Source organism: Eutrigla gurnardus (genome assembly GCF_963514095.1).
Source record: "Eutrigla gurnardus genome assembly, chromosome: 1".
NCBI lineage: Eukaryota > Metazoa > Chordata > Actinopteri > Perciformes > Triglidae > Eutrigla > Eutrigla gurnardus.
In genome coordinates this window covers 10,915,456-10,941,723 of record NC_139915.1, presented here as the reverse complement: position 1 = coordinate 10,941,723, position 26,268 = coordinate 10,915,456, and the positions used below count along the sequence as shown (strand labels likewise).

General features: G+C 40.8%; 2 protein-coding genes across 5 annotated transcripts; both read right to left on the bottom strand.

Moving 5' to 3' along the window:
* Positions 1-4,573: 4,573 nt before the first annotated feature.
* Positions 4,574-16,927, bottom strand: rbm26 (RNA binding motif protein 26). Of its 4 annotated transcripts, none has more exons than XM_084014636.1 (22): positions 16,472-16,927; positions 16,125-16,243; positions 15,888-16,006; positions 15,644-15,735; positions 15,301-15,554; positions 14,076-14,354; positions 12,947-13,207; positions 11,944-12,084; positions 11,689-11,829; positions 11,348-11,453; positions 11,060-11,216; positions 10,444-10,632; positions 9,472-9,573; positions 9,311-9,382; positions 9,104-9,202; positions 8,906-8,980; positions 8,340-8,507; positions 7,842-7,946; positions 7,499-7,702; positions 6,577-6,663; positions 6,236-6,349; positions 4,574-5,286 (listed from the first exon to the last, which is right to left on the bottom strand). In XM_084014636.1, exons 1-22 carry the CDS (start codon positions 16,528-16,530, stop codon positions 5,197-5,199), a joined length of 3,033 nt encoding a protein of 1,010 aa, XP_083870762.1. In that variant the 5' UTR covers positions 16,531-16,927; the 3' UTR covers positions 4,574-5,196. The 4 variants fall into 4 exon arrangements, with proteins under 4 accessions (XP_083870762.1, XP_083870764.1, XP_083870763.1 ...); XM_084014638.1 differs by having other exon boundaries at positions 9,472-9,570; XM_084014637.1 differs by having other exon boundaries at positions 9,311-9,379; positions 16,472-16,926.
* A 1,953-nt stretch (positions 16,928-18,880) lies between these two features.
* On the bottom strand, positions 18,881-26,039 carry cyp27c1 (cytochrome P450, family 27, subfamily C, polypeptide 1; the record flags this gene model as incomplete). Its single annotated transcript, XM_084014746.1, has 9 exons — positions 18,881-19,216; positions 19,699-19,902; positions 20,100-20,178; positions 20,446-20,612; positions 22,715-22,878; positions 23,600-23,809; positions 24,123-24,322; positions 24,658-24,848; positions 25,662-26,039. The coding sequence occupies 9 exons, from the start codon at positions 26,037-26,039 to the stop codon at positions 19,097-19,099; spliced, it is 1,713 nt and encodes a 570-aa protein (XP_083870872.1). The 3' UTR covers positions 18,881-19,096.
* Between the last annotated feature and the right edge of the window lie 229 nt (positions 26,040-26,268).

Genomic DNA, 26,268 nt, shown 5'->3' with positions numbered 1-26,268 from the left:
CATAGTGTAGATTTCAAAAGAAGTCATGGTGTAGTCAAAAAAAAGTTTAGTTTATCAAAAAGTCAAGAAAAAGTCAAAAGATAGACAGAATAGTAGGTTGAAAAAAGGCGTACTATAGTCCGTCAAACAAGTTATTATCTAGTATATTAACTTGAACATTTCATAAAAAAGACAGTATAGTATGCTGAAAAAATATTGTAATTGTCACAAAAAGTAATAAAAAAATCCATAGTATAGTTTGTCGAAACGTCATAGTCATGTGCATAAAAGTCATGTTGTACGATGCCAAAAAAGTCATATAAAAAGCCATGATATAGCTTGTAAAAATATCAAAGTCATAAAAAAATTATAAAATAGCAGGTTAATAAAAAAGGGTCCAAATAGTCATTACATAGTATTGTTTGTCAATAAAACTCACAGTGGCATGGATAATCAAGTTCTTTACATTCAGTGTTTTTGTTTCCTGTTTTATTTTGTTACTTACCTCTCCTCTAATTTCAGACATTCCACTTCCTGTGCCGCGTTAGTGTGTATTATCTGGCCTGCCCCTTCTTCATTTCATCTATGTCTCATTAGCCCTTGCTCCCCGTTTATAGAAACCCCTTTCAGTCTGCTCCCTGTTGCCAGTTCATCTCAGTTTTTGCCCGACCACTGCTCCACTTTGTTTGCTTCGCTGACTGATGCTTTTTTTTTCACATTTCACTTTCAGACGGTATAGTTTCAGTTTCAGACTTTTGGCCCCGATCTGGGCTCAAATGAGAGGGACGAGGAATCATGAGCACTGGATGGTAATGGTACTAGATTTCTTCAATCATACAAAAAAATGACATGTTGTCCAATATGGCCGGATTTTCTCTTCAAACTAATCGTTCGTACAAAAAGCTACAATAATACAGATATCCAATTGATTGACTTATTACATCACAAAAGCAGTGTTACAACATGAAATGAAAGGAACTGTTGCAATCAACAAAGACAAATATTTCATTTTTTATTGAGCCAGGGTTCAGTTGAAAAAGATATGTTGACAGACTTTAACATCAGGTGACTCGGATGAACATAAAACTCTCAGAGTTAAATCCTCAGCACAAAAGATCAGACATCTTTGCTTTAAAAAGGATCAATAACAAAAGTGTCAACATAGAGCATTGGTGTAAGTAACAACCAATCACAAGTATAAATTAAATTAGTTTAGTTTTGCTGATCCTCCTGGATTAATTCACCAATTTCATTTAGTTCATCTATAAACAGTTTACCAGCAAAATGTTTATAATCTCTACACGTAGTTTGCTTGCACGTATTTACACGAGAATTGCCTGTGACACTCCCTCCATGCATCCATCCATTATTATCTGTAGCCACCTTTTCAGGGTCACAGTCACAAACATGCTGCACAGTTTCTCAAGCTTGTCATAAATTACATGTTTTCATAGGGTCAAAAGAAGCACACTGTGAGCGGCTTGGTCTATCTCCTGCAAAAGACACCTTCACCCTCAAAAGAAAAATCTCACAAACGACAGAAACAACGGTTTGAAAAGATGTTTATGTGAACATTTTCCTGTTGTTGTAACTGTCTTCATGAGAAAGTTTGTGTTTTGTAGCTTGGAGTGGGCTCCTCAAAATGTTTATTAATATCTTACTTGCAGCTGGAGCTGATCAATTTTGTTTATTAAAAAAAGCAAATAAGCGGGTAATAAATTGGGATATAAAATGATGAATTACAGTGGACTATTTCCTGGGGTCTTGTCTGGACTCCTGATGTATGTTGAGAAAAGAGTTTCATACCAAATAGTTACATTTCAGCATCGTGATCGAAAGATATTCTGCATTTTCGGAGCAGCCATGTTTTGATGTGTTGCTGGCATCGGCCTGCTAGCAGAGTTACCTGGGATCTGTGGTCAGCAGACACGTTTGTCGGGCTTTGATGTGTCTAATTTCCCCGACAAACTGAGGATGAAGAAACAAGTGGCTTTGTCTTGCAGCTGAGTAATAACAAAAGATTTCTTTTATGCAGCACTTCATTTTATTGGCGAAGCTTAACAACTGAGGCTGCCTTCCACAGTCACTGCTACCCCACTAAAACTGCAGCGCCTGTTACAGAAAAACATGTGTCCCCAAACTCAAATGATCCTGAATGACTATGCTGATTATGATTTAGGGGCTGCTAGTTTTGTTTCAAACTGTGCCTTGCTTTGTGGCCAGGGGCCCTGTGTTGTTTAAAGGGTTGTCAGGGTATAAATACTAAATTAATCATGCTTTGGCTCAACTTGCCGGGGACTGAAATTTGCTTATGGAGGCCGATGATCACATAAAATATTAATAGCTTTACAGGCATTGTAGCAATGGGGCTAAGGCGTGTGAAAGCATAGAGCGGTGTGTTGGGAGGGGTCACTGCTGCTTTGAGATCAGGAACACCTTCCTCAGATCTTCACTTGTAATGGATAAGAGCCAAACAGCAAGTGACCAACACATAATCATCCATTAGGATTTATTTTCTACGTATTATGCTACAAAATTGGTTAAGTGGTAATCCGTGTTAATTGACATTCGGCATTGTTTTTGTGTTGTGAAAATGCAAAGATGATTTTCAAATAAATTTGAATAAATACATTAGAAATGTGTAATGTTATGCATTTTGCTAGTTGGTGCATATCAATATGACCGACTTCTTGAGCCCCCGAGGATTTCTAAGAGAAACTACAATCCTTTTCACTGACAGACAGCAAATCTCCAAGCAAACAAAAGTGAGACTTTGAACAAACAGTTTCATCTGCATACTCCATACCCAAAAGAGAGAGGGGGGAAACAACATTATTAAAGCTCATTCAAAAATGTCATGCCATTTGTCTCCTTGACACAAATCAGAAGGTAAAGATTTATATAATGGATGACACGGATGCTGTAAACCTGTTAGCACATATTTTCTAAGCCCACACAGAGCATATGAACATCCTGTGCCCACTGAGACACAAAGGGAGGCCTCAGACATTCCTGCATGCTGGAGACGACATGGGGCTAAGTCCTACATGTATTTGTGTAGCTGCTCCACAATGTTCTACTGAGCAATTTGTCACAATATCTGGGAATTTGTGTCAATACAGGTTCTACAGGTTTTTTGACACAACTACACACGTGTGAAGAGAAAACTTCATCAGCTTGTTTGATCGCAAGCGATGCTCGTGTGAGTTTGATGGCACCACAGTAGGTAAATGAGGCGGCAGGAGGGGGCATTTAATACTCCCACACTGAGAGATGGAGGGTTTTCTGGTGGCGGCACAGGAGGAAAGGGCTTAAATGATAACAGCAGATATTCTACAAGAGCAAATCTGATTTTTCACAATTATCTCTGTAAGTCTGACAGGCACCAGAGGTGGCCCAGAAACACCGAACGGGTGGACACTGATTGGGTTATTTGTCCTCTCTCATTCCAGGCTGAGAGATTGTGGGAGGTGTTCTGTCCAAAGTCTGTCTGCAGGTGTATACCAGCCTCTTACAGGAAGGAAGGAAAGGAAGCAAATCCCTTAAACCTAAACACGACTCCTATTCACTTTCGGTTTGAAAAAAAGCAAAAGCTGAGGGCATTTTGAGATGTGCAAATAATAAAATGAATAATAAATTCCATTAAATGTGGGCCTTTTTGAAACATTTAACACTGGTCTTTGGCTGATGTCAGTTGTCCATATTTCCTACGTCTAGTGCACCGCAGCCCTCAATATGCTTCAGGTTCAACTTCTCGACTTGGACATTCAAAAGCACAATGCATCCAGTCCACTCGGCTTCTGTGTCCCTTTGAGTGAGCTGAACGAGGCTCTGGAGTCGCATCAGGTATTATTGTCAGAAACGGCAGCAAGGCTTCAGACACTTCACTGAGGGAAAAACCTCCCAAGTAAATATGTCACTGAAGGACTCATCACGAGTTTGTTAGTCAAACCCAGCCTGCACCTGTAGGTGACATAACATTTTGGGTGTGTTTGATGTGGGTCACTAAGCCTGTTGGCCAAGTGGTGCATTAAATAAGCGATTCATTTAAAAATAATAATTTTCAATAGTTAAAAATACATTTTTGTTTAATTTAATTTACCCACAGATACAAGATGGCTCAAGAACTTGCAGCAGGCAAATTTCACATCAAATTAACAAAATGCTAGAAACATGTATATACAATATATAAAAAAAGTAGTTCAATACAGCAGCATTAAGTTAAAATACAATTACTGTTAGAGTAATTCATTCTAAAATGTTGAAGCTTCTAGGAGAAGGAAGGGTTGTAGCTGAATACCGCAGACAGACACCTCCTGCAACAAAAAGAACACAAATGTTCTTAGTTATTGCTGTATTTGTCAACGTACGTACATTTTGTTAGCCTAGGCAATTTTAGATTGTCATGATCTTACCTTGGCATGAAAATCAGTGCAATGTACAAGGTTACCTTACCGATCCCCAAAAAAAAAGGAAAAAAGAAAAAAAGTAAAAAAGTAACAAAATTGATAGAAGTAGGAATTTTTGCTCTTTAGGTGAAGAAGAAGTTTTTTTGTTTTTTTGAAATGGTCTTTCTTCAGCTCTTTTAGGAGTGTTCTTTTTTTCCACTGCCAAAGTTTTTTCTTTTTTTTGTTGTTTTATCTTTTCTTTTTTCTTTTTTTTGGCAGACCATTTTGTTTTTGTTTTGAGACCATTTCAATTCTTTATTTTTTGTACAATCCAAAGTTAAGCCAAGAACTGAGAAGCCAAGCTTTCATACAAATCATTTGAACCCAGGAATAAAATATTTACACAGGAGCATTTAAACCAGTCAATCTAATACTATTTTGCAAAAGCTACTGTCTGTCATTCAATTAAATTACAACACAGGTTTTGTATTCTTAAACTGAGAGTTCAACAAAGGTGTCTTTAAGTGATCAGCAGCCACACTTCCTGACAAACTATTTGTGTTAAGTGAAAATGACAAAAGAAATACTATTTCTACATTAAGACCATTAAAAAATCCCCATTGTTGCATCTGGTATACACATTAAAAATAATCAAACTCACACGCACACGGTTCTCCTGCTAGTTACACATTTGAGAGGGAGAAAAAAAAACGTCTTGCCAAAGTGAAATGTGCCTTGTTGGTGTATAACAGGCATTGAAATCTTATAAATTTGCTGGATTGTTGCTCGACCTCCACAGCAGTAGAACCAGGAAGTAGCCTCTGACCGATCATCTGCGCCAGGAGCGAGGCTCGTTGTCATCCTCTTCCTCGTCATCATCCTGCAGCAATGCATCGTCACTCAGCGACTCTTCCGGGTACTGATGAGAGAAAAGGTTTTAACATCCTCAAAAAGGCAAAGGCAATTTAAAGTGGAAGGATTCATCATCACTCATCTACAACCATGTATTTAAAAGGTATCGAGAGACTGAAGTCTCATCTTGAGAGAATTATGCTAACAGACAGAGCAGCTGCTTAATGAAACTATGAGTCGCCATGCAAAAGCCACATGAAGACAATCCATGCTCCAATGTATAATGGCTCCCTCTTGTGTTCTCAAAATGTAACTTTCCAAAGTAATAATGTTACATATTAAATAACAATCCTGTATACATTTAGGGACATATGATATTATAAAGCTTACATGTTAGCAACATACAAGCATACATGTATTCAATGTGTGGAATTGTGGGGGTCAATCTATAAGATGATTATTCCTTTGGTAATTTTGTTACACAAACAAGCTATAGAAATGATTAATAAGGCTGGTTATTATGATTACTAATATATAAAATGTTTACAAAATCTCATGTTATGAAGTCCATTGATTCTGTATATTAAAAAAATAATGCAAATAACGTTCAGAGCAAAAGCAAAGTCACTGCAAGAGTGTGTCATAGGATTATTTTTGGTACATAAGGATAAAAACGTCTTGAGGAGTTTGTATGTTTAGTGTACAAAAAGATAAAACGCAGATGAAAAGAAAAGGCATTTCTATTGCAAAAATTGTGAAAAATTGCAAAAATTAATCTAAGAATGTGGAGCTCAATTTTGATTGTCAGAAGAATGGTTTCTAAAGAAACCCAATACCTCCACTAAAGTAAATATTCCCTTGCGGATTGTTAATCAAGGATCAATGGTAGCGCTGGAAGAAATAAGACTGCCTGAGCACTCTGCTCATCATTCTACAGTAAACCTCAACAAGAATCAACAGTACTGATCAGCTCCCATAGAAAACAAATATATGCAGAGTGAGAAATGTCCACAAACCTCATCCTCGTCTGGTTCTGCCTCGTCAGCATCCACCGTACTGAGAGTCTTGACAGCCTTATGCCAGGCCAGGCGTAAAGTCTGGTTGTTGAACCTGACTCCATGAATAGCCGCCTACAGGTGGACAAATACAGAAACAATTGGTTATGCGTTTTACAATGAGTGAAAAAAGGTACTTTCAATTGTGAAAATAATTGGCTTAATCAAAATAGCAAGCAGGGTTTTAGTGATCGTACGGATGTCCAAATAGTAAAAACCTTCACTTTTGGAATCTTAAAGAGGTCAATCTACAAAGAAACTAAAGAATATTTAAGTGTCCGCATGGCTGGTAGTCGACTCACCTGCTCTGCCTCTGCTCTCGTGTTGTAAGTGATGACTGCAGACAGGTGATTTTCATCAATCCGGCAATCTTCAATCTCTCCAAATTGCTTGAAAATTGTGAACACACATCATTTTGGTCACTTTACAAACTAAGAAATTATCATCATCATGAAATTGCTGTTAATATCGCTGCTGCATTAACTCATTATCACCGCTAAATTCAGTAACAGTTAATTATCACAGCTGTTGAAATAAGCAGTAGTGGCGATGTTTATACTCAAAACATATTGCCTGCTGCATGTCTGGATAACTGTGACAGCTGCAGTATTTTTAATCAAAAATATATAATTTGTTATCCTTATTGGCTGAAAGTATTTTTCGGGTTACTGAGCACTGAATCAACAACAACGTAAAAGTGTGAAAGGAAGTAAGTACTAACTTGTGTACCATACACTATTTAATTTGCATTTAGACAGAGTGGACTTAACAGCTTGTTGTTGCACCATAGCTGGTCGTTTGCAATGTGCGGTTGTAACCACCAGAGGACAATGTTATAAAGCCTAAGTGAGATTTTTTTTTAATATTGTTTTTACTAAAATCCTTTTTATTTTAATATTGTTGGGTTATAACCACTTTTTATAAATGTGATGCATGTCATTTTAGACTGTGTTGATGTTCGGATTTTGTATTTTTTATTTCTGTTAAACCGGACTACACACGGTCTTAATCCAAAGTACGGCCGTGAGAACAGCTGAAAGCTTTATTTGTCATGTCCTCATGACCTACGAGCCCTGAATGTCCACCCCCCTCAACAGTTACACTAGCAGTGCCCTTTAACACAGTCCTGTGATCTCCACCCACAGCTTCCATCAAAAGGTCATATTGGTTAATTGTGGATATCAAATCTCCTTCTCTCCGTAATGTAGTCATAGGCTGACTTACAGCAAAGTGTGGCAGCAGGTCCACATGGTCTGCTTCGGTGAATCCAGAAATCTCCAGCGCTCGTGGTCGATAGTCCACGACTGCATGCAGTGACAGACCTCTTGCTCGTCCCCTCAAGGCCCTTCCACGGGCCCTGATAGCACCGCGGCCCCGAGCGTGGACCCCCCGGCCTCGTCCTGTTGACAGGATTCCCCTTTTAGCTGCCTGCGGAAAAACGGGGATGGAAAGAATTCAAACAGAGAGTACCTATCTGGCTGATATAGTGAAACACACAATTTTAGTTGTAGTGTATGATGACATTTGAGTTGAAGAATCGTTATCTCTTGGAATATCAAGTCACTACCTCAATTTGCAACTGGGTGTATTTGATCTTCAACAAAGCGGTGTCCTCTCCGGCCTGGGTCTTCTTGTACAGGTCCAGCTCTGTGTCCAGCAGTTCTTTCTGTGCCTGAAGACATTTTCAACTCACATCAGGAAAGACAACATTTCTAGTCGCAAGTAATAAGTCAAAGACAACTGGATGAAGTGGAAAACAGAGAATACAGTTGACCTAGACTAGAGATGAACAAAGATGTAGAATTAACGCTGGATAAATACAAACCTAGAGCTATAAAACAAATGCTGGTTAAATAACACCAACTAAAACTACAAAACAATGCTGCTTGCAAGGTGAAGGAGTTAGAAAGAATATCAAAAGTCAGACGAAAAGCAAACCCCAATCACAAGTATATTACAATCTATGGGGGTTCTATCAATAGTGTGTGTGTGTGTGTGTGTGTGTGTGTGTGTGTGTGTGTGTGTGTCAGTGCCATGTGTGGGACAAGCTGGGAGAAAGCACTACCTGGGCCTTGCTCTTGGCTGTGCGTAGCAGGTTGTTGCTGCCTGAGATTCCCTTTATCTCTTCTTGCAGTTTGATGATGATCTTGGTTAACATGCCCAACGTTTCCATGATCTTTGCTCTATCCTCTGCCTTCATTGTTTTGTTCTTCTCAAGTTTGGATATCAAGAGCTGCAGGGGACAGGAGCAGAAAAACAGAGAATTGCAAGTTTAAGTATTGCTCACACCACTTTCAACAGCAATCAGCAACCTTTTTTTCCAATGTAAAACTTTAAGCCCTGAATATTGTATCATAACTCATGATCTACAACCCTTTCACAAAGATTCCACAGTAAATGAGTCACATAGCTCACACAACCTTCTCAAACAATGCTGGTAAATCTACACAAACAAACCAAAGCAGAGCACACTAGGACACATGCTGCTTCAGCGATGAGTCAGACCTCTTTTACAGCTCATGCACTGACATTTTTAAGCTTCGTATAGAGAGGTTGCAGAATATAAATGCAGGGAGATGACAGGGACACTTGAATGTAGACGACCTATGCCTCTACTCCAGATTATCTTACCTTCTGTGTCTCAATGTGCTTCATTAATATTTCCTGCTTCTTCTTCCTTACATCCTGTTGGAGTTTTAGAGCCTCCTGTGAAAGGAATTATGGGAAATTATTAGCGAGTCCAAGTTGCTTGCTTCCCATTTATTTCTCCTCTTGTGGCCTTACTTCTGAATCTCTCCCTTCCCCATTTCCCACCATTTCTCTTTTCACCTGTTTCTTTTTAAGGACGTCCTCCGAGGTCTTCTGGGCTGCCTTCATGGCATCAGGATTGTATACCGTCTTTGTGAGGCCCATGGACGTCGAAAACACCTGTAAACGGGGGAAAAAACAACAGCACATTACATTTACACAATCTGATGGAGACGGTGAGACATTCCTCAACAAAATTAGCAATTCTAAAACAGTGAGAACTCTTACTTTCCCGACAGGAGCTGCTGGTTTGGCAGAGAAACCCAAACGGTCCTTCACTGACAGCTTAGAGGGATTCTGCTTCAAAGGGGAAACAGACATGATGTTAATACACACCGTTTGTCGATTTTGAGGGGTATATGTGAAAAAAACCGATACCCTCAACACACCTGCGAGGCTACACTGGAATCTTGTGAGGGCTCAGAGTTTGCAGTGAGCATGGGTCCGAGGCGATCTTTGACAGACTGCTTGAGAGAATTGGCTGATGTCTGCTGAATAACAAAAAGAGATGTTAATTGCGTTAATGCATCTGTGCATTTCAACATAGCCATCATCGGACAACAGTTCTGATGTTTCGTCTGAACTTCAGGTGCCTCTGTAACATCTAATTATTATAAGTCTTATATTCTGACTTCCTACGTCAAAATATAAGACTGATATAAGACTGCTATAGCATCAGATTGATGCATTCACATTAGAAACTCCACTCTACACCATCTAGACAACAATATAAAGTCCTGGAAAAGAGTCTTCTCATTTGTTGAGTTATTGTTTTCATATATTGGTATGTGACAAGGCCAGTGAAGTGAAATGTATACTTCAATTTCCACACTCTTCGATTTGCCTTCCACTGTAAGCAGCCAGCCCAATTGCACTTTGCGCTGCTGCACAGATGTGATCCAAAATAGCATGTGGCGATGCACGCGCAGTCTGTGCAATCAAAGCCGACTACTATGCAATTGTGTGATTAAAATAGGGCCCTAGCAATCTCTACTGGTACTGTACTGCAAATGTCAGATATTGTATGGTGTTATTTAGAATTCACCAGTTATTCACTAGCAGAGGTAGAGTACCTCTGCAAACTATAAATATTACCAGAAATCCCAGGTTCATTTCAAAGAAAACGAAATAAATGAGCCTCTGAAAATTCATTTTTTCTTGTAACAAGTCAAAAACCTTCCCAAATTCGATTGAACTCAACTCAAGAATTACGTATTGTCGACCTGTCCATTCACAAGTGCATGATATTTCAAGATATTTACTCTTAGTGGAAAATTTGTGACATACGAGCAATATTTTGTTAGGACAAAACATTTTATAATAACCAAATGTTATGAGACAGATGTAAAATAAACTTTTACCATGTCTGGCTGTCGCTCCGGCTGTGGCTGCAGGCCTTGGGGCTGTCCATCACTCCCATCATCACGAAACCAGTGCACCCTGATGAAGCGGTTGTTGAGAACAGCCTCTGTGCTTTGCATAGCCCGGTTGGCCTCATCTGGGGAGGCAAACTGGATCAGTGCCCCCTCGGTGTCATTTTGAAAGGCCACCTGTCAGAAGAAATACAAATGGCACTGTGAGATAGTTATATTAACATTGGTGCACACACTGTAAATCCTAGCACTGGAAAACTAATCTGAATGTATCCTCCACATTGTAAGGTTATCAAATGGACAGAAGAGCAACTCCATGATGTGATTTTCACCATACCGTCCCAACTGTCACAGTACCTCTTTGTGTTTTCCGGATACAAACAAATGAGATGTTAATACTTACCTGTGCTATAATTTAAACAGTTAAAATCAATATTAACAATAAAAAAGCTGCGCAAATCTCAGAGGAGCAACTTGTCATTTAAGAGAGAATTGCTGGTCCGCCTTAAATGCTCTAAACAGAGCAGCTGGAGTTGTTGCTAACTTTAATCCTCTGCTGGCTGCACGCACAATGATTTAACTATAACACCACATAGGGACTGACCTGTAGGTTGACAATGGTGCCAAACTTGCTGAAATGTTCATTGAGTTTGCTGATGTTGTTGAGCTCAGGGGGAATTTGACGAACGAGCAACTTGGCGTTTGGAGAGAATGGGACTCTTTTGTGGTAGCCTTGGTGGTTGGGTTTGTTAAAGTTGGGTCTGAGCAGAGGAGAAAATTGTTAAACAAACTATTATATTTATATTGGTATTAATCTTACCTCAAAAGGTGCTTGACCACTGGGTTAACAAGCAGCATATGACTTTTATATCACAGAAAGATGGTGTCTTACTTGTCAAACCAGGGTTTCTTGGAGGGGAGGCCATCATGGGAAACAGGTGGTCTCTTCCTCGAATCAGATTCCATGACAATCCTCATGTTGTTATTTGGGATCTTGTCTGGTGAGAAACAAACTGACGGGTCACTTTTCAGACTACAGTCCAGGTCACTCAAAAAGAGATCAAAACTCCAGGCCAAGACATTTAAACAGACAGCCAAAACACATATACAGTAGCATACACTGAATGCTGGTATTCTTGTTTGTAAAGCAGCAACAGACCATTAAATTAGCCAAAGTACGAAGCAGGCTGATGGTTATTAAAGCTGAAATGGTTCAGTTCACTTGAAAAATACCTCTCGGCGGCTGGTCCACTTCCCCCATTGTGAGGCCAATCAGATTGGGTCTCTGGGCAATGACCCGATGGCGGTAGATTGGCCTGGAGGTATTGGTGATGCTGGGAGCCTCAGGATTGTACACATCCGTCTCGTAGTTGCCTGGTCAGCAGAGACACGACACTTTAACTCATAAAACAGCAAGTTATGGTATAATAACAGTGATTTAAGCATAAACAAATGCATTTGTAACTTCAAAAGATACAAAACCCTTACCGGAGGGGAAGCGTGGCACTGAGGCCTGAGGAAGTGAGGAGCGCATCCCAGAGGTGACAATCGTAGGGACAGAGCTGGTCATGGAATTGGGAGGAGCATCCATCCCCGACGGTTGCAGAGGAGGAAGCGGTGGAGGAGGACCTGTGTTAGACAGAGTCAAACAAAATGTTATAGAATGAAAATTCAAGAAAAATCACCAATTAATCGGAAAACATTTGTTTTTTCCCCCCCATAATCGTACCTGTGCTGAACTTATTATTCTAACTATGATATGGTTCTGTTTTGGTGGTATTTTTCTTATGTAGCAAATGGAACTACAAACAAAATTTGGTTGTTCAAATTGTACAATGACAATGAATAAATTTGAATTGAATGTAGGCTTGGACCTAAGCTGTTGCCTAGCAACATTTCTTAAGAGTCTATACATGTAACTGTTATATTCAAGATTGAATTATGTATTATAATTTGAATTATATATTTATTGGAATTTGTGTTGGTGTGTGATCAGGATAGACAAAATCAATGGAGTATAGACATCAAAAACATTCTAGCAAGGTAAAAAAAAACAGCATTATTCAGCATTAACATAAAAATATCTTAACAGAGTAAAATAAAACCCCAAGTCACTGGTGCATTAAGAAACTCACTAGGGAAAAATATGGCAGCAAGTAGTAGTATATTATAATACAATTTGCATTTTGGAAGATAAAACAATAAACGTAACACAATACTCAGTACAGCACTGCATGATGGAAAATGTGGGCTGTTGCTACCAGAGTGTGCATTCAGCTCAGCTAGTCAGAGCTCACTGTCAGCCTCTTGAAGAACACAGTGGATCTCCGTCCTGACAATTGTGCAACTATAACGCATAAAGTTGGCGGTTTGTGGGTTGTGTTCTCAATGGGTCAGTTAAAAACATATTGTGAATATGAATATTTGTTATTACCTATCGGGTACTACACAACTGCCTGAATCTGCCCAAAATAAATGTGGGAATTCTCACCTGCCACAGGGGGAAGGCTGGGTGGGAGGGCACCTGGTGGGGGCACAGGGGGTCGCAAGTTCACAGGTGGTGTGTTCATGAGAGGTGGTGTGTTCATGAGCGGTGGTGGCGGTGGGAGGCCTGGGGGCGGTGGTGGGTCCACACCTGGGATTGGCGGAGGTTGAAAGGGCAGCATATTGGGCAAGTTGACATCTTCCACGACAACTGGGTCACTTCCATGATCAAAAGGACACATGTCCCCTCTCATGCAGAAGCCCTTTTCTGAAAAAGATGGCAGACAAAATAAAACACACAGAAGTGCAACCATTTGTTAAAAAGCCAATCACTATACTTTTAATGGACGAATGTGTTATTAACTTTCTTTGCCATTTGTGCTAACTGATATGTCATATTTCCTCTTAGTCAATTGAACACACACACACTAAAGAAAACATTTGCAAATATAAAGTCAATAATTTATCCATACACAAGTTCTTGCCAGAAAAGCTATATATTTGTGAGTGTATATGTTCAGGGATTTTATTGTGACGTGGTAATGGAGGGAGTGAAGTAGAGCTGTTGTTGACATTGTAGGAGCAATAAAGTTGTCGTCGTCTTGGTGAACACTAAGGAGGTGGTGTTATTGTATTACCTTCATCAAGTATATAGTATAAGCAAACTGTAACCATTAGCCACACAAGCTAAAACAGTCAACTGTCTGAATGTAGTCTAAGTGTTTAGCTTAGTTTGCCAAAATAACTTAAAATGTGTCAAATTGTTGTAAACTTAGCTGCTGGCTGAGACAAGCCAGCCCCCCCTCCATCCTCCGATGGTACCTGTAGTCAGTGAATCAGCAGGAGGACCAAGGAAGAAGAACTGATGCCGACTGACTGTGTTCTCCATTGATTATTAACTTCACTCAGTAATTTGATTTATTGTATTGACATTTTAGATTTGTTTCCAGTGAAATAATTAGTTTATATAGTGAAATTGCTGTGTAAACATTACTACAATACATATTAAACTCTAATCTGGTTCTTGATTTAAAGACCACCAGGTGGATGTAGCAAATGTATACCTCATGTACATACTTCAATATTTGTTTGTTTATCGAATGACATATCGTTAGTGTAGGTGCAGGCCTACCTACCATCATAATCACGGCATCGCTTCCTCGGTTGAGGGGGTGGTCCCCTATTAAAAAGGCCACGATCCACAGGTGGCCCAGGGCGGAAGTCTGACCAACTCTCAGTGGTGTTGTTGCTATGATGATGTGTGGGGGCGATGACTGTAATGGTGCTGCTCAGTGTTGGCACAGGGAAGTGTGAAGTGGTTGAAGTGGAGACAAGGGCTGCTGGGGTGTAACCGTCACCAGTCTCTGGCCTGTCCACTCGATCAAGATCAAACTTCAACTTGCCAGAATCTCGTTCTGTAAATAGACAAAAAAAACCCATGTTTATTATAGAGTTGTGGAAATAAGTTGACGCAATCTATTACAAAATATGTCCATTTGCAAAATGTGCGTTGGTGAGTCACAGTCTAATTGAAAGCATCACAGAGGATTCGTCAATACAGTAGCAGAGAGATAGCACTGATTGTTCACTTTTTTGCCCTGACCAAAGCATGACATATTAGGATTATCAACACATGGATCATATTTCTATTAGTAGTAGTCACTTAAAATTGGTTTTCTAAAGTTTTCTAAACTTTTCTGTCTAGCGCAAATTATTTCCCCTTGCTCAATACTGATTTTATTTTTTTTAGATTATTTTTTTGGCTAGAGTGCCATGCAAGCCTTTTTATTGTTTTTGTAGAGAGAGACAGTGTGGAAAGGGGAGATAGAGGGGGAAGACATGCGCGAAGAGATCGCCGGGCCGGGAGTCAAACCCCTAATCTCCGCGCCGAGGCCGAGCCTCCGTACATGGGGCGGCTGCCTTATCCACTGCGCCACCGACCGCCCCAATACTGATTTTATTATATATATATATATATATACATATATATATATATATATATATATATATATATATATACACATATACATACATATATATATATATACATATATAAATAAATCGACAATTTTCCAGAAACCATTAAAATAATCTTAGTGTTTAAGAAGCTTCTTCCTCTGCTAAAATCTGACAGACATGCTGTGAAGTTGTGAGATGAGCAACAAACAGGGTCATAGTTCAAAGGTAACAAACTTTGAGCAGACTGCAAGATTCAAAAGATTGAGGTTTCAAAACCCAGGTTTTGGTGTCATTGCTCTCTCCATAGAAAAACAAAAGGTTCAAACTGTCACAAAAAGATCCTTCTGGTGATCAGGTGTGGACAGCCTTGGATCGTTCTATATTCATTGATCAGCTTCTTACCTCTACTCCTGCTTCCAGACCGAGTTCTGCTGTGTGACCGGCTCCTGCTGCGATCTCGATCCCTATCTCGGTCCCGGTCCCTCTCTCTGTCGCGGTCTCGGATGCGATCCTTGCTCCAACTCCGGCTGCGGCTACGACTGTAACTGCGACCTCTCCTGCGATTGTAGCGATCCCGGTATGAGTCCCTCCTTGGTGGGATGCGATCATGTTCCCTCTTCCGGGAGCGGTCATCTCTCTTACGATCATCTCCTCTCCTAAAAGGTCAGGTAAAAAATTAGTATGACAATTATTGAACAATGAATACACGTTGAAAGACAATGCTGAAGCAGGCAGTAGCAAATACCTGATATCTCTGCCGTATCGAGAGCTTGACTGCGGTGGGCTGTGATTCACCCGCCGAGGAAACTTCTTCTCCCGTTCCTCTTCCCGATTTATCTGAATAAAGGAAGTAACTTCAAATAAATATGTACTTTCTAAGATAGCCACTGCCATGGGAGGTGCTCCATTATGTTTGGCACCATTAAGTGCACATGTGACGGACAGTGTTCTTTAAATAGTGTCACAAATGCAAGGCATTATAAGATTACCTCTTCTTTTTTCTGCTCATCTTTCTCAACTTTAATTAGAGAGGATGGTTGCTCTGGCTGCGGGAGGTAGTTTTTGTTGACAATGGCTTCGAAGAGCTTGTCCACAAATTGCTGGGTCTCTGAAAGAAGGTAGTAGTGCAAATTAAATATTATATATTAATACACAGATGAAGTACAAACAGGTTGAGTTCAACCAAATTTGCCACGTATAACTTTACAAAGCAAGGGATTAATTACCTTTCTGGAGAAATACATCCAACTGGTCTATACACAAGGCTTTAAGTTCCTTTTCACTTTTGTCTTTCTTCACTAAAGCAACAACATACTTTGCAAGGGCAGATGGGTCTGCATCACAGCTGGAATTGTGTAGAGAAAGAGACATTAAAACACACGAACATCGCAATAAGCAACACATAGAAAACAAATAGCCCCAAAAATATATAACGTTATCGGTAACTTATGACACCAATACATGTGTGTGTGTGCAGGAGTGTTTCTAACATTAGCTCGTGTAGCGGTAACTCTGAGCTGGAACGACTAAAGCTGAGGAAGCAGCTGGTTCGATCATAGCTAGCGTTACTTACATGGGCTCGAGGGTTTCAGACAGCCATGTTTTCAAGGCATCAAGGTTTTCAATGATCATTTTAGATCCAGCCGAACTTTCCCTCCTCCACGGCCAGAGTTAGCTGGGGCTACGTTGCTTTTCTGTTCAAATGGATGAGTAACATTAGCTGGTGAACCTAGCCACTTCAGTGGTATTTGGCTAGGCTAAAAGCGACGTTGGCTGAACAGCCGCGTTAACATTTGCAAGCTTAGCTACGCTAGCATGCGTCTTTCCAGGCCACAAACGTCCTGAACGATTCCTCGACTCTCGTGACACCTTGATAACGGAAATGGCAAAGGGATGAGTCTGTTATTTCTCAGCGTCCAAACAATTAACCCTAAAAGTCTTAAATGCTTTTTTTTATCCGTGAAAATTCATGGAGAACCAACGCATACCTTACTACTACATCCCTGCTCACTAGCTAACATGCGATGGCAACTATTTACTTCCGCTTGTGTTATCGTTGGCAAAATATCGCGAGTGGAAGATCGGCTACAAGAGGCAGTTCACCCAAATATGCTCTATCAGTTTCTATACAGTAGCTCGAGTCATTCAATCATTTCAAGCAAGATAGTAACAAGAGTCACCAAAATATTAATTAATGGTTATCTACGAAATGCAAGATATTTAAATGACTCACTTAGGACGGGGCCATGTTTTCATTGCCAAAGCTACATTGCAGGGGTCACATAAAAATGCAAAGATAAACATGAACAAATAATACGGAATGTACACAGCTTTAATCAAATTTAATCATGTTTTTTTTTTTTTTTTTCAGTCAGTGATTAAGTCACATTTCAAAATAAGATGTTAACCAGCAGTTATTGAATGTGCAGGATCATTCCAGGACCCATTACCCAAGCACATTTAAGACTATGATGATCTATGGGTTAAGATAAGTCTTTCAATAATATAATTTACAGCACATATGCTGTCTGTTTCTATCCAACTATTTTTAAATACATCTTTATAACTTAATATAGATGTATTATATATTTGGAAGTATATCATTGTATGCAAATGTCAGTTATTTGTTGTATTCGGTGGATGTGAACAATGCTTTGGAAAAATAATGAATTCATTGATTACAATGCATGAGAGTGCATTAACACAAAATTAACTCACACAAACTATGGAGGAAGGATTTATTATTTATAAATCAGGATTATAATGTAAATATTTATAATAATAATAATCCATTGCTCCGTGTAGTAAAAATTCATCAAGATGTTGTTTCGAAAACACTGACCTTTGGGTGATACTGACATTTTAAGAGTATTGTGGATTCAAAGACCTTGACAGAGGACAACAAACACAATATTAAAATAATATTTAGACCATTTTATTGTTTCCCAGTTTCACTGGAACTACAGTAAAAAAAAAAAAAAAAAGTACAGAGCTGATAAATACAAAGATATAAAAGGTTTCATCTTTCTCCATTCAAAAGAGTGTGGACTTTCACAATAGCACAATCCAAAAACATGTCTCTTCCACTGTCCAAAAACCGTTCTGTAACATACATTATCCACCTCAATAATATCATAATTTTACCAATTCTGGCAAAATTCTTCAATTCACACAAACCGCATATAAACCAGAAACAATCAACACATGTCTTAATGAAAATATATGTTTGAAAATAGATATGCATTACATTAATTGAGCAATTAATCTACTTTTAATTTAATTTATAACTCGCAGGATGATTAAATTCCTTTTTATCTTAAAAAAAAACAAAACACGATATGCCTTTTTTCTATGTTAAAATGTAAAAATATTGAAAAAAGTTTCTTCCTCAGTTATATTTCCTGGATATACAGTGCATGGATTAAGATAATGTAATGTCACTTTAGTGGACAATGTTCTTCCTTAGTGTGAAAACAATATTTTGGCTTGCAACAAAAAAAGGAACTCTTAAGATAAAGCTCATTATATACATACCGTACCTCTTAAAACAGCTAATTTTCAGTACATTCATGCCCTTCAACATTTTCAGTGAATTGCTTTACCAAACTTAGGAAGGAAACGGGGTGATTACGTATGTGTGTGCACACAATACATACATCTATGCACATTAATATAAAAGGATGCGGTTTGAGAATTGATTACAGTTCATTTTTCCACTTGTTATTTTGTATAGAATAAATGAAAGGACTAACAGTCCAAACTGCAGCAGCTTCCACTACATACACATAATATACCTCCAAGAACAGCTTTTACCTTTACATTACTGGTCCAGTACTTGTTGTGTACTCTTGTCCACACTCACACTAAGGTCAGTTGATCCATACCATGCCTCAGCACGGTTGTCCCCCATGCCCTGTCCACTGCCTGCCTGCACTCACATTGCTCCAGGTGCAACCGGGCCTAAGCACAAAGCACTCACACTAGTCAAACAAACTGAATTCAATCATGCTTGGGCATGGTACAGATTCCCTAGGGCGCATCTCACCATCACCTTGTATTTGTTAGAAGGTGAGCCACATTTCTTGCCTGAGTAAAGTATCAGTGGAAGATGTACTACAAGCAGTGTATTTAAAAAAAACCTAATAATGAATCAGTGCTTTAAAAACATACAGTACAGTAGATGGAGATGAGTCCGAGTCTAATTTTCCCTGTCGGTGAACTGCAGGTGGATTGGGGCCGCAGGGCAGAGCAGGCCGTGGGTTTTTGCGTTGACATCAGCAGTGAGAGGAGACATGCCAATGTGGAACCTTTGAATGAGCTGCAGTAGGAGCAAAAGAAATGTCAGAGGCTATGACACATTGTCTATGATTACTTTTATATGTGTTTATCTTGAAGCCAAACATCTTTAGTAGCACAACTGCCAGCTTAGACACCTCCTCTTTGTGATTAACGAGACGTAGAAAACAAGTTTAAAAAAAATGTACATGCATTGACAAAACTCTGACATATTGTTTAATTATGCATTTGTCTCAAAAGCTTGATAAAAACTGCAATTGGTATTTACTCAAGTTGTATATAGTATATGTTTTTGTCATGGAAAATAAAGGTCTGAGGATCTGATTAAGATGGTTGTTCTAGTTAGTTCTAGATCTGGCTTATATGAATTGATGCTGTCTCATGCGGGGTGGGCACAGTTGTCTGCATGACACAATATAAGAACTGTATTCATACAAGTGGATATATTTACAGGTATTTTAGATGACATAGTTTGTGTGGCTAAAAAAGTGATTCATCTCCTACCCGTGCTAGAGCTAGATGCATCTCTAACTCTGCTACTCTCTTGCCGATGCAGCTCCTGATGCCGTAGCCAAAGGGAATCGAGCCAAAGTTGTCGACGCGATCTGTAGAATCTTTCCGTATCCAGCGCTCCGGTCTGAAGTCTGAGGCCTCTGCAAAGTTCTCTTCCTCGAAAGATGTGGAGTAGTGACAAAGGGCCAACTGAGTCTAACGAAGTGGGAAAACAAACCCCGTCAGTTGCGTAATGAAAACAGCTGGGCTATTGTACGTGCACGTGTACGAGAGAGAGGAGGAGAGACATGAGTAATGTAGGATCACGTTACATCTGCTCCCACTGTAATGTTTCTGAAGCACATGCACACACTAGATGACTCGCATGTATTATGTGCCATCATTCGTCTTACCCCTTTGGGAATTAAGTATCCGCCCACCACCAAGTCATCCTGGGTAATCCTTCCGTTGCCAGGGAGAACTGGAAAAAGCCTGCTCCCGGGTGGGGGGGGGGGGGGGGACACAGACTGTTATTCAACCGCACTTTACATTCATCTTCTGACAAAGTTTGAGTTTAAGATAACCACAACAGTGAAAGCCACACACAGAGAAAGATAATGAAGGAATGGAAAATACTCATGTGAACATATTGAATGAAGTCAAAGCTTACTAAACTATCGCTGAGTTGTTTCAAACATCAACATCTACAAAGAAAAAGAAAAGCCTTAAAAGGAGTAGAACTATCCATGCATTCTGCACCTGAGTGTCTCTTTGACTAGCCCTCTGATGAGAGGCAGACGAGGGACATCGTCGGCTGTGGCGACTGCTCCAGGTCCCAGAGTCCTCTTCACTTCTGTATAGATTTGCTGCTGTACATGAGGGTGCTTTGCTAACAGGTAGCTGGCCCAGGAAAGGGTGAAGGACGTCTAGGAGAATAGAAATGGGGTTTCTTTTATTTGTGGTATGCAGAAGTCTTTTATAGTTTTGTTCATTGGCTCTTGAATTAAATCTCTGTGGGGATTGTGCCTTTTGTTCCCGATGTTTTGCAACATGTTTGCCTGCAATGCAAGCTGATATAAGAGTTTCTATGTTGCATAAGTGTTAGGAGACCGTGGGGGGCTTTGAGGGGAGAGGGGGCGACTTCCACGTGCTGAGCAGACACTCAAACCCACTCCACCAGCTGCACTCCCAGCCTTTTATCCCTCGTTTTACATCACTGACCCTTCTGCTGCAATTCAACCTTGATTGAATGCACTCAGTTGTTCCACACTTAAACAACAGTGGCATTGCAGTGTGCGGTTTACATCCCAGTTGATTAGCGCATCACAGGAATCGAATGGAATTTTAAACTAGTCCCACCTTGCTCTATTTCTTTAATCTCGCTGTTGCTCTCCGACATCTTGTACTTCCCCTCTGCCATCAGACACACCCTGATCATTATCATTTCCTCTTTCCTTTTTTAAGACCGTCCCACCAACTGATGTATGTTATCTCATACTCTGTTCTCAACCGTCCCAAGTTTTCTGACTCACACGTCCCTGATCATTTAATCTCAATGATGTGGGCAAATAAGCAAATTATATGAAAATAGGTGTCATCTATCCTGTACTCATACGTCATACCTTTTTTGACTATACTGTATGCATTTCCCACATCCTACTGCTTTTCCTGGCATCGTGCCTAACTTCCCGCCCGTCCTCCTCACTTTTCCAACCATGCATTTCATGACATATACTGCTTATCAGAGTTGCAGCCTTGTTTTTGCCAACATCACACAGAGATCAGTCAAAGGTCAATAGTACTAATGAATGATCAAAAGAGTTATCCTTGTATAAGCCCCACCATCCTTCTCGCTGTTCTGTCTCCCAGCTCACTCTTCCCCCCTCTCTTCCTCAGATTCTCCCTTCCAACTCTGTCATGACCGGCTCCTCATCTCACCGACTTGCAACTAATCATCCTCGACTGGGACAGATGCTGGCAACACCTCAGACAAAGCCGGGGGGGGAATCATATGACAAAAGCTCATCCAAACATCCAACAGCTCTACACGGCTTAGGCCTCTCTATCGAACACATCTTCACTTCTTCATCTCTAACATCCATCATGCACCCAACTCTTCTTCATCCCCCCACCCCCCCCTTATGACGCCAGCTCCCCAACATTTGCCGTTTCATGACGGCGTCCCTCTTTCTCAGCCCCCCCATATCCCCCCCCATCTCACCTCTGCCCAGTCTGTGCTATAACTCTGGCTGTGGCTAATATGTCTTGACAGCTCTTGTGTGTGCCGAGTAAAGAGAAATGCATCACGGGGTCAGGTAATGGCTCAGCTAAGTCCACCCCCTACCGGGACGTGGCCGTTGCAACAAGTTCAACAAAAACACACACACCCTTTTATCCCGTGGCTCCCAGCTCAGAACAAAACACTCTACACCCTTAATTATCATTAATCTGACAGTACCCCAAACAAATTAGGCAGTAACTGTGCACATGTGCACACAGTGTACACAATGCACACACGCATACCAGACAAGTATAAACAGTTGGGAAATCATTCTTAGTGGGTATCGTGCATTATCAGGCAACACATTTTCTCGTCTCAGGAATATTTGGAGTTTAATTTCAAATCCGTTTGTCTTTAACTGTTTGTCTGTTTGAGAATTGTTGAATGATTCTTCAATGACATTTAACCAAAAGTCTTGTAATGTGGAACACACAGCACAGATGTCTAATGGAGGAGACAAAAAAGACAAAGGCTCCCACTGTGTGGATGAAACAATGACAAGAAACTAAATCTGAGTGAGAACAAGTTTGTCAGTGGGATACTGTGTAACCTCCCGATTCACTGTTCTGACCCGACGCTGGCACAGCCACACAGGCACGGATGTGGCGCCAGAAACCCAACCCTTGAAACTCAAGACTGACTCAAACACACACACACACTCACACACACATCTCACACATCTCACACACACACACCCCACCAAACCCCTCTCTGCACATATCCTTTAACACAGACATGCACACACACCGTGTCGACCCCAGCCAGTAGCATCTCCGTTAAATTGGCGTAGATCTCCTCCATGCTCATCTCCTTGGTAATGAGCAAATGTGAGAGTACTCCCCCCTTCACCTCCTCTCCCCGCTCCAGCTGGGCCTCGATCTCTGCGAGCCTCTTATCAACGTGTAAACGGCCTGCGATCATACAGAAGGTGGGATGAATGGGGGGGGGGGGGGGGGGGGTGTAAAGAGAGTAGTGAAAGAAAGGAATAGGTTATGTAACATGGGGACCACATACTCCCACAAACCCAGGGCACAAGAGACAGGGATTTATATGCAAATCAACATTCCTTTCTATTGATGCCAGGCTATTTATCCCAAAAAGTTAACCAAACCCAAGCTGTACTGTCTTGCATTGTTAAAAAAGTACCCTTGAGAAGCTATTATCCAACATGTTTACGCATTGAAACGGTTTTATAATGATCTTTGGACGAAGCCATTCTGGAAACATTTCCGTGCGACTTTAGTTCATTTATCTCTCTGTTCAAACTGTTTTATGGATGATGCAACAATTTTGCCAATGCGTAGAGTTTGAGTCTTAGAAAACACTAGTATAATGTATTCTGTGGCTCCTTTTTTTTTTGACTGTTAAACTCCTGGTGATAGCGTTGGGGTTCAGGGACTGGCTTTTAGGCTTGGAGACTCCAAATGTGTAACAAAGCCTCCACAGCACCAGTGTTTTGGATCTTTGACCCTCACGACACTAAACCAGAACAATATATCTACATCCTACTAAGTCTTACTGAGTCCTAAGTTGTTGGAATACCCTGTTAACATGAATGTACTCTAGTTACTGCAGACAGATACAAGTAAAGGCTTGCTCACGTGACCCTATGGTCAGGAATTGAACACTTACTGAAATTGAAGAGGCCATCCCAGGAGTGACAGAACTCCTCCCATGGTTTGGGGATGACAGGTCGGAGCCACTTGGGGATCGCCCCGGCATACATGGTTGTCTTGAAGGAGCTGAACATGAGGTGCAGCGCACTGATGTAGTCTTGGGTTTCCTGGGGGATGTCATTTTCCAAACAGCCTAGTCGGGACTCATACAAAATGGCTGCCACACCTGCAAGGGCAAAAGGTAAAGGAAGCGGGAGAGAGAGTTTGAAGGATCTTGTTTCTTCGGTTGCAAGGATTCCTCGCCATCACATGTTCCTTAAGTGTATCTGGAGTGTGACACACAGGAACATCACATCGTGCACACTGTTTGCCTATTTTATTTCTGCTATCTCCTCTTCCTGCATACCTTTAGTCTTCCCTTAAGGCCTCACAAATCCCCTTAACCCCTGATCTAAACCACACATGCACTATCCTTTTCAAATCGACCATGCTCCACATCCAGTTCATTCACAAACACCCTTTGCAGGGTCTTTACAAACCTTCCATGGCATATTTGAAGAAGAGGTCATTCACATTGAGGACAGTTGCTCCATCGGAGTCCTCGGTGCGCAGTATACAAACTCTCTCGACGAGGTCATCTACCACTTGGTTCACGTCATCAGAGAACACCCCTACATCACGGGGACGCATGATCAGCTGCCGGAGCACGCTCCGCATCTTCAGCCAGTCGTCTCCCTCACTGGAGAACACGACACAAGAGACAAGGTGAATGTTTGGCATTCCCGTGGATTATTGTAATGTAAGACATTCACAGACACTTAATAGCTTTGTCTTTTGTAAGGAATTATGGTGGCGAAGCTGTGGAAAATTGCCAAATTGATGCAAAATGAATCCGTAGATACAAAAGCAGGGCATGTTTAGTAGACGTTAAGCCTGGAAATGTAGCCTGAACACCAAGTTATGTGCTGTGCCCATCTACATATGGAAAGTGAATATCCTGTTAACCCCCAAATCATTATTTTCAGGAGGTCCTTGTCTAGACTCAAAGGTCAAAGTTTGAAAAGGGGGACTCACGCCGAGATGAGGCCAGTGGACCGGCCCCTCATGTCTCTGTACTCCTTCCAGGACTCCATGTTAGCTCTCTGAGGGGCTACGCCCTCGGCCCTCAGCACCTCAGCCACCAGGTCACGATCTGCCACCGAGACCACCAGCTGGGGCCCAAAATGGGATTTGAAGATTTTGCCATACTTCTTCCTGTGTTCCATCTATAAAGCAGTGGTGCCACAAATTGGTTAGTAGACACATTTATTTATTTTAGGGACAATTCTGAGAAAAATCCAGGACTACTTTCACTCTACTAGACTGACACATTCTTTATAAAAATCAAAATGTACAGTAACAATATATATGTACTGGCTCAGATAGATCTGAGATAGATCTCAATCAATCTGTAACAATGGCCTTACCTAAATCTTTATTTGTCCACCAACAAAGACACCGGCATTATCTTTCTGAATGTTGTGACAGTATGAGTGGATATCAATATTTCAGTGATAATGTTCTCATGGCTGCACTGATGATGCTCATTTTTAAAGGAAAATAAAAGGAAGAGGGGTGTTTATCTGACCTTACACTCTTCAATTCAACACAAGAGGAACATGAGTACTTGTCTTGGTCAACAGTATAATCATAGTGAAGATAACAAAGCAGGCACTTATTTTCTGTTATCTTTTGTTGGATTTCGTGCTGATTGACACCTATAGATTTGTCTAATTTGCTCATTTCCATCCTACTTTAAAAAAAAAAGCTTTTTAAAGCTTTTTCTCTACCGACTGAATGCAAAGATTATATTTGATAAGATTATCTGCTGCATCTTGTAATGGAGAGAACACATTCAGTGACTCACGTAACTCACTTGGATGCAAAACTCGTACCCTGGTGTGGAAAGCTGATCAGTGACTAAACTCCAGGTGCGCCTGAGCGCGACTGTCTGTGCCATTTTACGCATAGGTGGTAAATCTGGCTGACGATGAGAATATAAAGGCTCGCTGCCACACGTTATATATGGACACCATTACCTGAATTTCATGAATTCTGCTGAACCCATCTCTCCAGAAGAACTCGATCAGGTTGGCTAGGGTGCTGGGTCCGGGCATCTCCTTCAGGCTCATGATTCGGGTTTTCTCACCGACGACATCCGCCGGTGTGATCAACCTTTCAGGCATGGCCTCTTCTCCAGCCGAGGAGAGCCCAAAAGCCTCGCTGGCTGCTGACTTATGCAAGGCGCGTAAAACGAAGAACAGCTGCCTATTGAACCGGTCGCCTTGAAAACTCTTCCAACATGCTGTCGTGAAATGATTCAGGAGTGCCATCATTTGTTTCCGTGCCCTCTCTCGATTTGCAAAGTCTAAACCCTGGCGACGTTCACATCTGCACATGCATGTTCCCTGGCACATGCAAACGCTGTCCTCTCTGTTGGGTAATGTAAGGTTAGTTGGGATTGTATCGTGGGACCTTTTGTAAGTCTTGCTTGTACAACCTCAGAAGTGGAAGAGGATTGGATGTTCGCTTCGGAAGAAGGGAGGGATAACTCTGTATTCGGGTGTGGGCGTATCCCCCCAAACGCTGCTGGGTTCATTCTTTCATTGGGAAAGGAGTGCGTCTCAACGTGCCACAACAGTTACA

What these genes read in the sequence shown, in the direction of transcription:
- rbm26 (XM_084014636.1), bottom strand. Translation starts at nt 16,530, where the DNA reads ATGATCATTGAAAACCTTGATGCCTTGAAAACATGGCTGTCTGAAACC. An exon ending in TCTGAAACCCTCGAGCCCAT is followed by an intron (nt 16,244 to 16,471) that starts GTAAGTAACGCT and finishes ACACAATTCCAG; the next exon opens with CTGTGATGCAGACCCATCTG. An exon ending in CAGCCTTCCCCCTGTGGCAG is followed by an intron (nt 12,085 to 12,946) that starts GTGAGAATTCCC and finishes TGTCTAACACAG; the next exon opens with GTCCTCCTCCACCGCTTCCT.